At 44.7% G+C, this 15,355-nt stretch overlaps 1 protein-coding gene across 1 annotated transcript in view; it reads left to right on the top strand.

The window, feature by feature from the left end:
* Positions 1-15,123, top strand: part of DOCK7 (dedicator of cytokinesis 7) — a 99,674-nt gene extending 84,551 nt beyond the window's left edge. Inside the window, 10 exon segments of the mRNA XM_027694190.1 lie at positions 642-834; positions 1,134-1,277; positions 2,231-2,362; positions 8,010-8,144; positions 9,364-9,453; positions 10,359-10,595; positions 11,439-11,582; positions 12,421-12,527; positions 13,112-13,279; positions 14,547-15,123. Of these exon segments, the coding sequence (XP_027549991.1) occupies positions 642-834; positions 1,134-1,277; positions 2,231-2,362; positions 8,010-8,144; positions 9,364-9,453; positions 10,359-10,595; positions 11,439-11,582; positions 12,421-12,527; positions 13,112-13,279; positions 14,547-14,589 (1,393 nt within the window). The 3' untranslated portion in view covers positions 14,590-15,123.
* The last annotated feature ends 232 nt before the right edge of the window (positions 15,124-15,355 follow it).

Here is a 15,355-nt window from a genome sequence, read left to right as displayed (position 1 = left end):
ATGTGGTGTTGATGGGTTTTGGTTTGGTTGGTATTTAAGTAGCTTATCTTGGATAAAAATAGTTTCCAGTCCCCAGAAATCCCTGACAATCTCATCCTCCACCTGAGTAAAGACAACTCTCCCTGCTTGCATCAGGGAAATCTTGAGGATCTTACAGGACCTGCTTGCACAGGAGACTTTTTGGTGGTACAAATGATGGTTTCCAAATGCAAAAGAAGTTCCAGAACCATATTAAGATCCCAACCACCTTCTTTCATGATGTTATCTGCACAAATGGCCCTGAAGGCTTCTCAGAAGTCAGCAGAGGTTTTATCATAAGCAGGCAGGCAGGTCTGCTCTGATTGTGCCACACCTTTGGCTTAATACCAGTGTCCAGGTGAAATGTGGGCTTTGGTCAAGAGCTTCAGCATCACCCAGGCTCCAGTTGCTCCCCCACCACTGACTGGCTCAAAAATCTACAGTTTAGGGTAACTTTCCATCTACACAGCTTCTTATCTCATGTATTTCTAGAGAGCCAAGCACTGAGGGTGGTTGGTATTTTAGCAGAAGTGACTTAGATACTGCGTGAAAAAAATGTGCTGAGGTACCCTGCTGGCTCAAAGGGAAGTAAATGAAATCACAGAGGTTTTCTTTTCCGTCAGGATTGCAAAGGGCTACCAGAACTCCCCCGACCTGCGCCTGACGTGGCTGCAGAACATGGCTGGGAAACATTCCGAGAGGAGCAACCACGCCGAGTCCGCCCAGTGCCTGGTCCACTCCGCAGCCCTGGTGGCTGAGTATCTCAGCATGCTGGAAGACAGAAAATACCTCCCTGTAGGCTGTGTTACATTTCAGGTGGGAATTACCCTCTGTAATGGATTTCTGGGGTTTGTCACCTGCTGCTGAGGTACAAAGTATCTCCATGTGCCAGGTGTTCCTGTGCCAACCTGCATGAACTGCGCTTACTCAGTTTTGTTGCATGAATAATATGCTCCTCTATAAAAATAGAAAGCTGTATTTTATGTATACTCTCTGTAAAAATGGAAAGCTGCATCTACAAAAATTCTAGGATTTGACTAAAAATCAGCTGGCTTTCAAAAAATTGATAGTTGTTTAAATTGAGAAAAAGTATTTTATCTATTATATCTCCTCAGAACATATCTTCCAATGTTTTGGAAGAGTCAGCAGTTTCTGATGATGTTGTATCACCAGATGAAGAAGGAATCTGTTCTGGGAAGTATTTTACAGAAGCTGGTCTGGTGGGATTGCTGGAACAGGCTGCAGCATCTTTCTCCATGGTAGAAGACTTTAATTTCTTTACCTCTCTTCTTCAACAAGCTCACACTGCTGGGCATTATGAAGGAAAACGTTTTCTCTCTGAGTGTTTAATTCTATTGTAAATGCTTAATATGCATGGAGCATTAGGAGTTTTAGTTGTTTAAGACAGCCTGGTTTGCCCTCTGTGCAAAGGATGGGATCTGGGAGCAGGAGGCCTCAGTGTTTTCCCAGTGTCTTTCCCTTCTCTCAGCGCATTTGGAAATTCACGATAAGAAGAAAGGCCGTAGTCGTTTTCCCTCTCTTCAGAAAGAGTGGGATGAGAGCCTTGTGTGAGCAGTGTGAATGGTAGTAGTGTGTCCAGAGACCAAGGAAAGTTAGTGAATTATTTACCACTGCACAATATGGAGTGTCATTCAGTGTGCTTAAGTACAAGCAGCAATAACTCCAGGGCAAAGACCTAGAATTCTTGCTGTGATCTTGCTAAGCCACTCAATGCATTGTCTGCTATGGGCTGGATTCCCTCCCTGAGAGAGATCCTAAGGAAACTTCCCAAAGCCCATCTAATGGAGCAGCACAAGTGGATGTAGAAGTCACACAGGTTGAAGATGCTCTGAACAGAATGAGCTGTAGTGTGCACTTAAGCTTCCAGATTTAATTCCCATAGATTTGGTTAGGATCCTATTTAGCTTGTTATGCTCTTGTGCCTATATCCATCCAAAATATCCCAGGATTGGTTATGTTAATAATTCTATTTAATAGTAGCAGTGTGTAATGCAGTAGGCTCTTGATTTCAAGGGTAACTTAGGATTTTATTCCATTCATATCTGGGTATGTTTTAAGAAAAGATGCTGATTACACCACAGCGGTGTCTAAGCCACCTTTTCATTTTGCAGTTTTATCATTTAAATGCTGGTAGTATGGATTAGTCTGGCTGTTGAATTGATGGAGCAACTGATGGACCTTATTTTTGTAGGCTGGCATGTATGAAGCAGTTAATGAGGTTTACAAAGTCCTTATTCCTATTCATGAAGCCAACAGAGATGCCAAGAAGTTATCTACTATTCATGGTAAACTGCAGGAAGCTTTCAGCAAGATTGTTCACCAGGTAATGGTTTGAATTTTCAGTTGCAGGGTGAATTGTGAGGAAACCTCAAATGCTCAGTGCGAGTAAAATGAAAAACCATTGTAATCAGATTCCACAAGAATTGTCAGATGGTGATCCACAGTAAATACAAGGATCACTGACAGGATTTTTTCTCTCTGGACATTTAACATGAGAGAACATCACAAATCAAGTTTTGTAACTTCAGAACTATCCAAGAGTTAAAAATTCCAGTCATCTGTCAGTTTATCCTTTCAGAGTTATTTTAAACTATGTTTTGCATGTCTTGCCTTTAGCTTGGTAGGTAACATTCAGAAATGCTGGGGGTTTTATTTGTCTATTCGTATGGTGGATAAATATTGAAGGAACCTTTCTAAACTGGGATGGTGCAAAACCCACCAACTTAGGGGCATTTGGTGAGAGACTGGGTGTCCTTCTTTGGATGCATGACTTATAATCATTGGAACCATTGCAGATTTATGGTGCTTACTTTGATGGTCGTGTTTTGGCCTTTGAAACTTTTTTTTGGTTTCTGTGACATGCCCTTTTTACTTTTCATTACACAGAGTACTGGCTGGGAGGTAGGTAACTCCATTTTAGTTAGTAAAGAACACTAATAGATTCTCCAGATGACTCACGCCAACGCTTGCCCACATGTGCTAGTTGTGGGTATTTCTGTTGCTGTCTGCTGTTAAAACAATTCATTAACCAAAGAAATACCAATAAACTGTGGTTGTAGTAGGAAATTCTTCATAAGCAGCTGTAGGTAGTGCATGGATGCTGACGTATTCCACTAATGAGGTTCTTTGGTGAATGAGCCACTGTATCATCACTAGTTTGTTTTTATAATTTGTTTATATTTCTTTCCATCAGCATTGACACAGAATATCATCCCTCCATACCATGTTTTCACCCCACCCACAGGGGTCGATTTAAGCAATAATGCTCAGAGGTACCAAGACACAAACCTGGTTTCCTGCAGGTGCAGATCTTTTCTCAGAGGAGAAACTGCTTTGTTCTGTTTACCTAAGACCAATCAATTTGTTATGTGGTGGTTTATCTGGCAACCAAATAGCTCAGTTGTGTTAACTGGGGTCAATTTTGCTGCCTTCATTTTTGTAGGGGCTGTTTGCTCACATTTCAGTGACAATACACCACGAGAACCACATTTTTGGGTTAGAAATAGACAAAGCAGTTGGTTTTATCTGCAGAGCCAGTTTGACTCCAGCCCCAGTGACACAGTGGGTACATGAGCATGGAGAAGTCTCAGAAGGCATTTAAAATGTTCTGTGAATATGATGATATTTGCTTAGGCTTCATCTTTTCAGTTTAGTTCTGCTTTTCTGTGAATCAGGCAACTCATTTTAGGCCATCTCACTCCAGGTTTGCACCACAGGAGAGCATTAAAGCCCACACTGAGTGAACTGGGGCTGAGACCACAGGTCTTTGATGTGGGACATAAATAATTTGGGCTGATGATGTCTGAATGTCAGCTTTAATTCCAGCCTAGAAAAAAATGAAATTAAAAATAAACCCTGACACTTAAGGGCTGGCCCTGTAAATCATTTCCTTATTCCCATGAAAGGTCCCAGCAGATGAGGCAGCACAGCAGCCCAGAGTACCTGTTGTAGGTGTGTAAATGATGGAAATACGTTCAATAGCCAATAAAAGTGGAGGCCTGTGAGCATCTATTTTATTAGTCTGCCCCTAAATCGACCCCTGGAGAAACTCCTGCCATTGGTTATGATTCTAACATCACTTGGTCATGTTTTACTGCATGGTAAAAGACACCTGTGGTTTCAGTTCTTCTCTGTCATCGTGCTCCTTCATTGCCACACTTTTTCTGACCTTTGTGCTTTGTAGCTTTCAGGTTTGTTGCATGTTTTGCCCTTTTTCCTTATTTTAAATATTTTAATTGATGCTCGCCCTTTTATTTTTTTTTATTTTAAAATTTATTTGCTGCCAATTTGCTGCTTGTTTGTTTTTTGGAATTTCCCTAATTAAATACTTTCTGTTTTCTCCTCTATCGCCCTGGTTGCTGACCCTCCTCCCCACTCTTACTATTGTCTGTTGTGGTAAGTTCCTACTTGTGGAATTTTTTTCCCCTTTCTCTTCCCTCCCCCACCTCCCTTTTTGTTTTTTGTTTTACACTGTGGAAACCCCAATTTCATTTTACCAAAGAGCTATGCCAACAGCAGGACCCCCTCGTGTCACAAGGACAGTAGTGTTGCCAACTACAAGAATTAAAATATCCCAAATCTGTCACCAAAGCATTTCTGAGCTCTCCTTAAACACACCAAGTGGTGGGGTTTATGTGTTTGTTCATTGACTAAATGTTGAATTAATTATTTTCATTATCTATATCTATTTTATAATTTTTAATTAATACTTTCCAGTTAGAGAAGTTAGGAAAAGTCTTTTCATGAGAATTTAAAAGTGCTTTTAAAGGCATGCAGGGGGAGATTGCCAGTGAATAACAGGAGCTGATAATTTCAAAAAAGTCGATATGGGAAGACTCATAGTAGTTGGCAACACTGCAGAGGACCTTGACTTAAAATTGAGGAAGGAAATAACTGCTGAGTTTGGTAAAGATGGTTGGATTCTGCATTTTGAAGGAGTTACTTTTATTCCTACACCCTTCAGGCAGCTGCTGCGATCTTGGTCTCAGTGAAGAAAGCAGATGACCATTCTTGCATCTGATGTTTTTTTAAATCTTGTTGGCAAAGCTTTTTGTGTTTGTGCAAGAGATAACCCTAAAACTTTATTCCCAGCAATTTGGAAAGGTATTTACCATGCATAATAACAAATCATGAACCTTCATAAGTCATGGTGGCTGTTATCTGCTCTGCCAGTTGTGTGATGGCTATTCAGTGTTCACCTTCATTCTCCTCTCCTCCCAAAGTCCTATTATTTTTGATAAAATAATAGGAGATACAATGCTTTTAATAATTCCTCCCTCATATCTGCATTTTTAGCTCTTGTCAGAAGCAAAGCCAGGGAGTATTGTTATTTGTTTAGTTTTCACTGCTGTGGCTGGAAAGACTTTGGTATTGGATAAGTATCAAAGATCCCAGTGCAGAGCCATCCCCTATTCCCAGTGCCAGGATGGAACTGAGCTCTCCTGATCTCAGGGAACTGGCAGCTTCTGAGTGTCCATGGGAGGTATGGAGTGGTCTGTATGTGTTTGCTCCCCAAAGGAATTTGTTTGCAGGCACAGATTCCCAACATGAGTCACATCAGGGGGTAACAGTGCTCTTCACTGCTGGTTCTTCTCCCTGGGATCCTCATAACTGAGTTGAGCACTTGGATTTACCAGGAAAAGCCAATGCAGCTGCCTGGAACAAGGAGCTGCCTGGGCAGGTGTCCACGTGGCAGATACTTGTAGGCACCAGGTTCTGCAAATGCTTCATGCCCTGAAAAGCACTTGCCAAGTAGGAAAAAGCTCATGAATTAGAAGAGCAGTGTGTCCTCCATCACCCTGTGCCCATGGTTTGGGGCAGGATTCCCCCAGCTTCCATGAGGAGCACGTCCAAGCCTTGTGTAAGGTTTGGGGAGCTGTTTCATATGGCAGTTCCCCTCAGGCAGACATGGAATCATGGAATGGTTTGGGTTGGAAAGGACCTTTCAAACCATTTAGTTTCAACCTCCTGCCATGGGCAGGGACACCTTCCAGCAGGTGCTACCTTGGGAATTACTTTGACAAAGGAGCCCTGGAATCACAGCCTTCTGTCTGTAACATTGAGATGGAAGAAAGTAGCCCAGGAAGCTGGAAATGCTGGGTGTTGAGGAATTTAAGTGTGGATAAAATTATCCAAAACTGTGGCTTTGAAAAGACACTGAGGAGTAAAAAGGGTTCAGTAGGCTGCTCATGGGTCCAGAGGGATAGACACTGGACAAAGGCAGGGAGTCCAGGGAAATAGCAACTAGATGTTGCCAGCTGCCACTTCCAATAAAACAGCAACAGCTTTGCCGCAGGAGTTCACACCCTGGGAGGTGCTCCTGGGATCCTGGGGTGTCTATGAAACCCTGCAGTCTGCATTGGCAGGTGGGGCTGGATAAGAGCCCCTCTCTGCAGGAGGGATGGGCTAGAGGAGGGGTCCAGGGAGCCTGGGCAGAGCCAGGTGGTGTTTTTCTGGGATGAGGGCTGCTGTTTATCCCAGGTGGCTTCAGGAGACCAGAGCTCACTGATGCCCAGCTCTGAAGTGAAAGTTTTTTGGACCTCAGGCACCTACAGCATGGTGTTCCAGAGTTTGCTCCAGAGTTTCCTCCAGCCCAGGAGAAGTCAGTGGCTTGCCATGACAGTGCTTTTTCCAGTCTGGAGTTTACCTGAGGGTTTTTTTGTTTTAGTTTGGCTTATCTATCCTCTTTGCCTTCCATAGATCATGTTCACCATCATCGCAAGAGATCAGTTTTGCCATAGCAAAATACTCAAATCAAACAGTACCCAGCAGCCAGGACACCTGTAAGGGCTATTTAAAGCCCAAATCTCTCCCAGATCAGGAACACTGAGCATTCTAAACTGCATCACACTTTCTCACGAGAGTAAAGGTGAACATTTTAGAGTTTCTTGCTGAAAGGCATCCCTGGTTTGTGCATGCACTGAGTTTTTTTAACAAAAGCAAAGGTGTGTTTAATTTTAAAGCATTTTTCTTCTCTCTCTCTTAATCAGATTTTCTTTCCAGCAAAAATCTTTCTTGTTTCTCTACTTCTGTTGCGTTTCAGGGCCAAATTCACCACTGGCTCACGTGGAAGCAGGTACATGACACAGGATTGCATCTGCTTTCACCAGGAGTGACTTTGGCCCTCTCTCCTAGACAGTAGTTACTAGAGGAGAATGTAACACCTCCCAGTTGAAATGCTGGTTAAAAAGCACTTGTGTGTGTGTGTGAGTGAACTGGACATTGACTTCAGCCCAATCCTGCAATTACTGGAGAGTGAATTATGGGGGTAATTGGTACTGGGTATTTTCCAGCGGATCTGTGTGCAGTGTCCTCCCTGCAGGATGGCACCAGCTGGGCTTTCCTGTGCCTACAGGCTCAGAGTGTCTACACAGGGTTTGGAGAGCCTGGAATAATCACCCCAATGGAGGGACTTGCCTTTGGCTGCTCCTCAGAGACATCTGACACTTCTTGAACTGAAAGAGATTAGGTTTAGATGGGATATTGGGAAGAAATTATTCCCTGTGAGGAGGGTGAGGCCTTGGCCCAGGTTGCCCAGAGAAGCTGTGGCTGCCCCATCCCTGGAAGTGTTCCAGGCCAGATTGGATGGGGCTTGGAGCAACCTGGGATAGTGGAAGGTGTCCCTGTCCATGGCAGGGAGTGGAACTGGATGAGCTTTAAGGGCCATGATTCCATGGGGACACCTCCAGGCTCCTCCTGGACTGGGAAAAGTCATTGCAGGGTTGGGCTAATGGTCGTAACTGATCCATGTAATTCCATGTTAGTTTATAATTTCATTGCGGTGTTTGCTGCTAAGTGCATCCATGCTGAGTTTCAGGTGTGTTTTTTCTTTCCCTTCTTTCTTTCTAATTTTTTCCCTTGTATTTTTAATTTCTTTTTTATTTGGCATAAATTCAGGAGCCTGCCTGCAGCTATGCTTGAGGGTGTGTGTGTCTCCACCCTGAAATAACCTCTTGTTTCTTCACGTCTAGGATGGAAAGAGGATGTTTGGCACCTACTTCCGAGTTGGTTTTTATGGAACTAAGTTTGGAGACCTGGATGAGCAAGAGTTTGTTTACAAGGAACCCGCAATAACCAAGTTGGCTGAAATTTCCCATCGGCTCGAGGTGAGATGATTTAACTGGCAGTTTAACTGGTTTCCATCAGCTATTTAATAGGAACAGTCCCTTGGCAAAGCAGTTTGCATGGCCCTGTGCAATGGCCCAGAGATGGGTCTGGTGTCCCCTGTCCTCTTGCCAGTGCCACCTCTGCAGGAGGAGTAAAGGGAGAAGAATTCCACAGGAATTCCTGCAGCAAGAGCTGCACACCCAATATGATCCTCCCAGACTTTGTAGTGCATCATATTATCATGTGTTTGCATATGTTCAACAACTCAGTATGAATGGGATGAAATAGGCTTGGAAAGAAGCTGAGATGCCTTTTGGGATCTGACTTTCAGAATATATAACATTTTTTGTCATTTCGTTGCCTTCACATCATGTTTCTCTGCTTGTGGAGATTAAATCCTCTAAGGTGTCTGAATTTCCAAGCCCCTGAGGTGGGACATCACAGGTCTGAAGTTTGTTTCAGCCATGACACACAAAGGCTACTCTGGTTAATCTGACTATGGCTTGGGTGCAGCTGCAGGTACCACCCAGGGATCATCTCATGTTTGGTCTGGCCTGGTTTTGTGCCAATTAACCTGTGTGCAGACACTGACATGGGTCAGAACCTGTTCCCATGACTGTTCCCTCCTGTGTGCATGTGTGAGGCCATCCCCAGTGGGAGAGGAAGGGTATTGAGCAGCCTGGCTCCAAGCTGTGCCATGTTCCTTGTCCTCATTCCTCATTCCTCTGGACCCAGAGGGCAGACCTGGCCTGGTTTATTTGCTGGAACGGATCCCATGTCACGTTGTTGCTCCCAGCAGTTGAGCTCTGTCACGTTGTGCTGAAGGCAGCAGCGTTGGTGAGGTTTAAGCTCACAAAGCTGAGTTCAGAGCCTGGCCTTTCACCCAGCCCAGCTATGCCACGCTCCGGGATTCCCCGAACTGACCCGTGTCCAGTTGAGCTCACAGACACACAACAAACCCAAATGCCTTGTTCAGAACCAGGCACCATTGGAAGGCTCCCGAGTTCTTCTGCCTTCCAGGGCTTGTTTTTTCCCGTGGCCCCTGGAATGTGACTGATGGAATTCTCCCACTTTCAGCAGATCACATTCAGCCCTGGCACAGCTTCTGTTGGAGGCATGTGGAGCTTCCCCTCCCCTGAATGTGCCTTTGTCCCTCCAACCCCCATTGCTCAGGGCTGCATTCGATGTTTGATTTCAATTCATTGCTCTCGGTCGTAGGGATTTTATGGAGAACGGTTTGGGGAAGATGTGCTGGAAGTGATTAAAGACTCAAACCCTGTGGACAAATGTAAACTTGATCCTAACAAGGTAAGAACGCAAAGCGCAGATTTAGAAGTTGAACAGGTCCTGAATGTGTGCAAACCAAGTGGGACAAATCCTGCCCTCAATTTCTCCGAGTAGGCCACAAAATCCACATACTTAGTGTTTTGTGACTGCTTGGGATAAAAGTTCGGGAAAATAATTCCAGCAGAGGGATGCACAATTAGCCATTCCCTTCCCTGCCCTGATAGTGGTTGGTGGGAAGGGAGGAGATGAAAGGCCAGCAGAGGCCTGGGCTGTGTTTGCTTTTCTCTGCTCTCTGCTAAGTGGACGGAAGGAGGGACTTTGCCATTCGGTGGCCTCTGGCTTTTGTGCAGCTGCAGCATTTTGTCATCCTTGTGCCATGTCCTTTAAGTGTAGCTGAAAGAACAGGAGCATGCCTGGGAAACAGAACTGTGGCTCAGGACAGGGTGTTACCTGCAAGGAAAGGTTTAGATTAGAGATTAAGAAGAAATTCTTCCCTGTGAGGGTGGTGAGACCCTGGCACAGGTTGCCTAGAAAAGCTGTGGCTGCTCCATCCCTGGAAGTGTTCAAGGCCAGGTTGGAGCAACCTGGTCTAGTGGAAGGTGTCCCTGCCTATGGCAGGGGAATGGAACAAGATGAGCTTTAAGGTCCCTCCCTGCTCAAACCCATCTAAGATTCTATGATGTGAAGGGCATAAGAGGAGAAGAGCATTGAACTGTGCTTTATCCAGTCCACAAACTGCTGGGCAGCTCCCAGCACCCCTGGTCATGTCAGTGTGAGTGTGATTTTCCTGAGTAAAGGCAAAAAAACTAGTCCTGTTTTTTCCCGTGGTGGCTTTGGGAGGACAGAGATCCAGCTGGGGTATTGCAGTGCTAAACACAGAGTGCAGCTGTGCTGTGTGCCTGCCCTGAGCCATGCTCCTCCCTCAGGCCTACATCCAGATCACCTACGTGGAGCCCTACTTCGACACGTACGAGATGAAGGACAGGATCACGTACTTTGACAAGAACTACAACCTGCGGCGCTTCATGTACTGCACCCCCTTCACGCTGGACGGCCGCGCCCACGGCGACCTGCACGAGCAGTTCAAGCGCAAGACCATCCTCACCACGTCCCACGCCTTCCCCTACATCAAAACCAGGATCAACGTCATCCACAAGGAGGAGGTGAGGCTGGTGCCATTGGGGAGTTCTGGTGTTGGAAGGGGAGTGCTGCACTGGGCTGTGCGGTGTGGGAGACGCCTTCATCTCGAGCTTATAAGAAGGAACTTCTCCCTGCTCCTGTTCAACCTAAAGTAAGCCCAGACTGATTTAGTGATGTATCTGCCCTGCCACCCCAAACCCACAGCAGCTGGTTCGTGCAGGGGCCCTTGGTGAGCTTTGTAGGCCAGGTTGGACAAGGCTTGGACCAACCTGGTCTAGTGGAAGGTGTCCCTGTCCATGGCAAGGGGTGGAATGAGATGGGCTTTAAGTTCCCTTTCCGTGGGAAAACCATTCCATGATTCTGTGATAATGCAGGATGCTCCCTTCCATTCTGCTTGATCAACGTGTCCTTTGCTCTGTGTTGCAGCTCACCTGCATGGCCCCAACAACCCTAAGCCAGTGGGGCCCTGATGCTTTGTAGAGAGATTTATCCACAGCTTAGTTAATTTTCCAAGGGTGGACAGGATCAGATGTGATCACTGGGACACAATGAACGATACTTGGGGACTGGCAATGCTGTAACTGCTGGCTGCAGTGACCCAAAGGGACGTGAGTGCCACTTAGAAGACTCTCAGAAAGCTCTTGAGTACCCAGAAACGCATTTAAAAATCAAACTTGGTCTTGATGTTCCTAAACCGAGACTGAGACGATCTGTTTCTGCATTGCATCTGCTCTGACTGTCAGTCCTGTCGGTGTCCTCCCCCACTTGTTGTGCCGCCCCACAGTGCCCTGGGTGTTTCTGAAGGTCTGTGCCTGGTTGCCAGTCTCAGCCATAACAAACATCCTCTGTTCTGGCCACTTCCTCAGATCATTTTGACGCCCATTGAAGTTGCCATTGAGGACATGCAGAAGAAAACACAGGAATTGGCTTTTGCCACCCACCAAGACCCTGCAGACCCAAAGATGCTGCAGATGGTGCTGCAGGGATCAGTAGGTACCACAGTGAATCAGGTGAGGATCACTGTTGAAGCTGGACACTCTGGGATGGTACATATCACTCTGTGCCTTGCATGTGCCTTATTTCTGAATTACCTTGGAATTTTTTCCCCATTCACTCTATGGGTTGTGTTTAAGGTCACTGGTAGGTCTAGAACAGCTGGTCTCAGTGATTTTGCCACATGAGTAGAAGTCCTGAAAATGTTGAAAGTGGCTGGAAAGAGACATCTTTCACTCAGTTACCTGCTCCATCCTTGCACTAACATTTCTTTTTGCCTGCTTCTCCTCCTCCCTGTTTTATTGCTTTCCCTTTGGTTAGCCAGCCTCTGGTGGGTGAAAGCAGTTTTGTGTCCTGTTGTGGGTTTTGAACAAAATGGAAAGCAAAACTAATGAGTGAGCAGAGAAAAACTGGGGAAAAACTGAGGGAATATGAGTAAAGCACAATGCACAAACTGGAAAAAAACCAGCTGGAATTCCGAGTTCTGGGTTGAGTTTGCAGTGCTGGCATACACTTCCAGGGTTCCATCTGTATTGTTTAAACTTTGCCTTAGTTGTGAGTTGAGCAAACTTTGTCAGGAGTCCTTATAAAGGAAAACAAGTGGAGAATCTGTGCAGTTTCTCACACTGTTTTCCAAAAGCAGGATTTTATTTAGAACAAAAAAAGCCTAAAAGAGATTCAGTTGTCATGATGTTTGGTGGTTTATGCCAGATTTACCAGCTGCAGGTCTTCAAGATGCTATTCTGTAAGGAAATGTTGTGTTTTATGGATGTTTCTGCATGTATGAGCTTTCTCCTGTGATTGGATACAACAGACAGTTCTGAGAAACTCACTTTTTCACTTCTGCTCCTACAGGGACCATTAGAAGTTGCACAAGTTTTCTTGTCTGAAATACCCAACGATCCAAAGCTCTTCAGACATCACAACAAACTCCGGCTCTGTTTCAAAGACTTCACAAAAAGGTATGGAACGTGCTTCCCAAACCACCTGCAAACTGCAGGCTCAGCACAGCATTTTTACAAGCACCCAGAAATTAAAAAAAAAAAAAAATTGGAATAAAAATGTTCTGAGCAAATAGATCCGGTGGCAATGCAGAATAAATGGCATTGCTGATACAGTTCCTTTCATACCCTTTATTTAAATTACATCTCTGCAAGCAGAAGAGTTCCTGATGAACATCCCAGTCTGCTACTTATTAATCTTCCCTGATTCTATCCATCCTTAAATCCTCTGGAACTGGAAGTGGCTTTGTGAAGATCAGCTTTTTGTTTCTCCTCAGAGAGAATAAATATAATGGGAGAGTAAATTACAATAAAAAGGAGTTGTCACTCTGGAAGTGAAATGGAAATTGGAAATATGACACCCTCTCCTTCCCCCATGGACACCAGGAGGTTTCACTGTGTATATCACCCAAAAGCCAAGATAGAAAAGGATTTTATGTCATCCCAGAGGAACAGAATGGATTTTTTTGTATTATTAGATTACCAAATCAGCAGCAAACAGGTCCTTTTAGCCATGCCCAGGTTTCACAGGGTTTGTTTCCCAGGTGTGAAGACGCTCTGCGCAAGAACAAGAGCCTGATCGGGCCAGACCAGAAGGAATATCAGCGGGAGCTGGAGCGGAATTACCACCGGCTAAAGGAGGCCCTGCAACCCCTCATAAACAGGAAGATCCCCCAGCTGTACAAGGCGGTGCTGCCAGTCACGTGCCACAGGTGAGTGTTTGATTTTCCCCTCTCAGCAGGGATAAGGGGAGTGGAAAAGCAGGGATTGGGGTGTCTGATATTCCCAGTGAATCTGCAGCATCTGTTTGGTTTCAGTTGTGGCTCTTTTGGCTGAGTCCATCCCTGTACTGCCTGAGAGCACATCCCCTTCCCAGCAGCTGTGGCAGGTGGTGTTTGCAATGTTCCTTTTGTTCTTTGACTGTGACAATTCTTTTTTTTGTTTCCATCCTGCATCCCATTCTTCTTAGATGCAAAACCACCCTCACTGTGGCAGGACTTTGGTACTGGTTTATTCCCAGTGAAACTGGGATTAGGCGCTCCAGGGGCAGGCAGGGTGGAAAAATAGTTGGTGTCTTCCATGCTGGAAGGCCAGGAAGGTGAAATCTGGGCTTTTTGTTTGTCTGCAGTGAGACAGAACCTAAAACCCCCACTGGGAATCAGAGGATCTTAGAGGGGTTTGGGTTGGAAGGAACCTTAAAGCTCATCCAGTTCCACCCCCTGCCATGGGCAGGGACACCTTCCACTATCCCAGATTCTTCCAAGCTCCATCCAACCTGGCCTTGAACACTTCTAGGGATGGGGAATCCACAACCTCCCTGGACAGATCAGAGGATGAGGAAGGTCATGGATAAAGCAGGTCAAAGCCTGTATCAAAAAGGTGGCCTTCTCTCCCTGTCCAGGTTTGGGATGTTTTAATCTCTCCCCAGATCATGCACTATTATCCCAGCTGCCCTCTGGAGGCAGTTTTCACTGGCTGGGAATGGTGGGAATACCAGTGCTTCCCTCCCTACCCAGCTGGGAACTTCAGAAGCACTTTTGGCTTGGTAATTATTATCTAATCTTGTGAAATTCAGCCTGTGCAGGGAACCTAATACAGGTGTGATATAGAATATCCCGAGAATTATAGAATATCATGAGTTGGAAAGGACCCACAAAGATCATCTAGTCTAACACCAGGTATTCCTGGCAATTTGCACTTATATCTGTATTCGAGAGACTTAAATAAGATTTCAGTAGGGCAGGTGGTTTGTGCTGCTTCCCTTGTGTACACATGAATTAAACTTTCTGTCAGTTTTCTGGGTGGTTGGATGGTACCACATCCAAACCCAAACACAATTCACTGGAAAAGCAATGAGTTCATGCAAGTGGAGTTAATTTTTGTAGAAAATACTGGAAGTCAAGTACAGAGTCATTCATCTGATGAGACTTATTTCACCGTGGAAAATCTGAGCTCATCATTGTATTTTCTCTCCCTCAGAGACTCCTTCAGCAGGATGAGCCTTCGCAAAATGGAAATCTAAACGAGTTAAAAACCAAAATAAAAAAAAAGCACTTAAAAATTAAGGTTTTGAAAAGAAAAAGAGCCTTGTTATCAGCGCTGGGAATCAAAGAAGTTTTATTGTGAAATAAAACTTGGACTTCATCCTGGACATCCCTCACACCTCTTCCTCCATCAAAGTGTTCAGTGGCCAAAAATCATTATGAATTGTCAAATGTAGACTTAACAATGTTTGGAAAAAAAAAATCATGGCAGTGGTATCCAGAGTATTGGTGATGAGCTGTAAACTTACCTGTTTTTTAAGGCATTTTTATGACTCAAAGGTACACTAAACGCATTTACCTTTATTTATAGCATTACCTAATGTTAAATTTATTTACTTTTAGTTCCTATATTTAATTTATATTAGGACCATACGCAAATGCATTTTGGAAGTTTTTAATGTAGTGATGATGGTTATTTTGATGGTACTATTAAATATGTGAATGTTTACACTTTAATTCCCTGTGCATTGGACTTCAGAGCTCACCATCCCTGGGGAAAAGGTTCAGAGAAAGGTAAGTCTTACAGCAACACTTATTAACCAAGTGGTGATTTTTTATTATCCCAATCCTTTTTCTTTGATAACTTTGCTGCAAAGAAAAATAATTCCATCTGTAGCCAGCAGAAGGCTGGATGGAGGCACATGTTGGTACCACTTCACCTCCTCCAGTACCATGAGGTGGAGTTCCAGCTTGATTTCTGTGTGTACGTGGTCATTTCCACCACCTGGGAAGTACAAACATCTC

Source organism: Neopelma chrysocephalum, unplaced genomic scaffold, assembly GCF_003984885.1.
Source record: "Neopelma chrysocephalum unplaced genomic scaffold, ASM398488v2 Primary Assembly neopelma1_97, whole genome shotgun sequence".
Taxonomy (NCBI): domain Eukaryota; kingdom Metazoa; phylum Chordata; class Aves; order Passeriformes; family Pipridae; genus Neopelma; species Neopelma chrysocephalum.
This window is presented reverse-complemented; position numbering and strand designations above follow the sequence as displayed.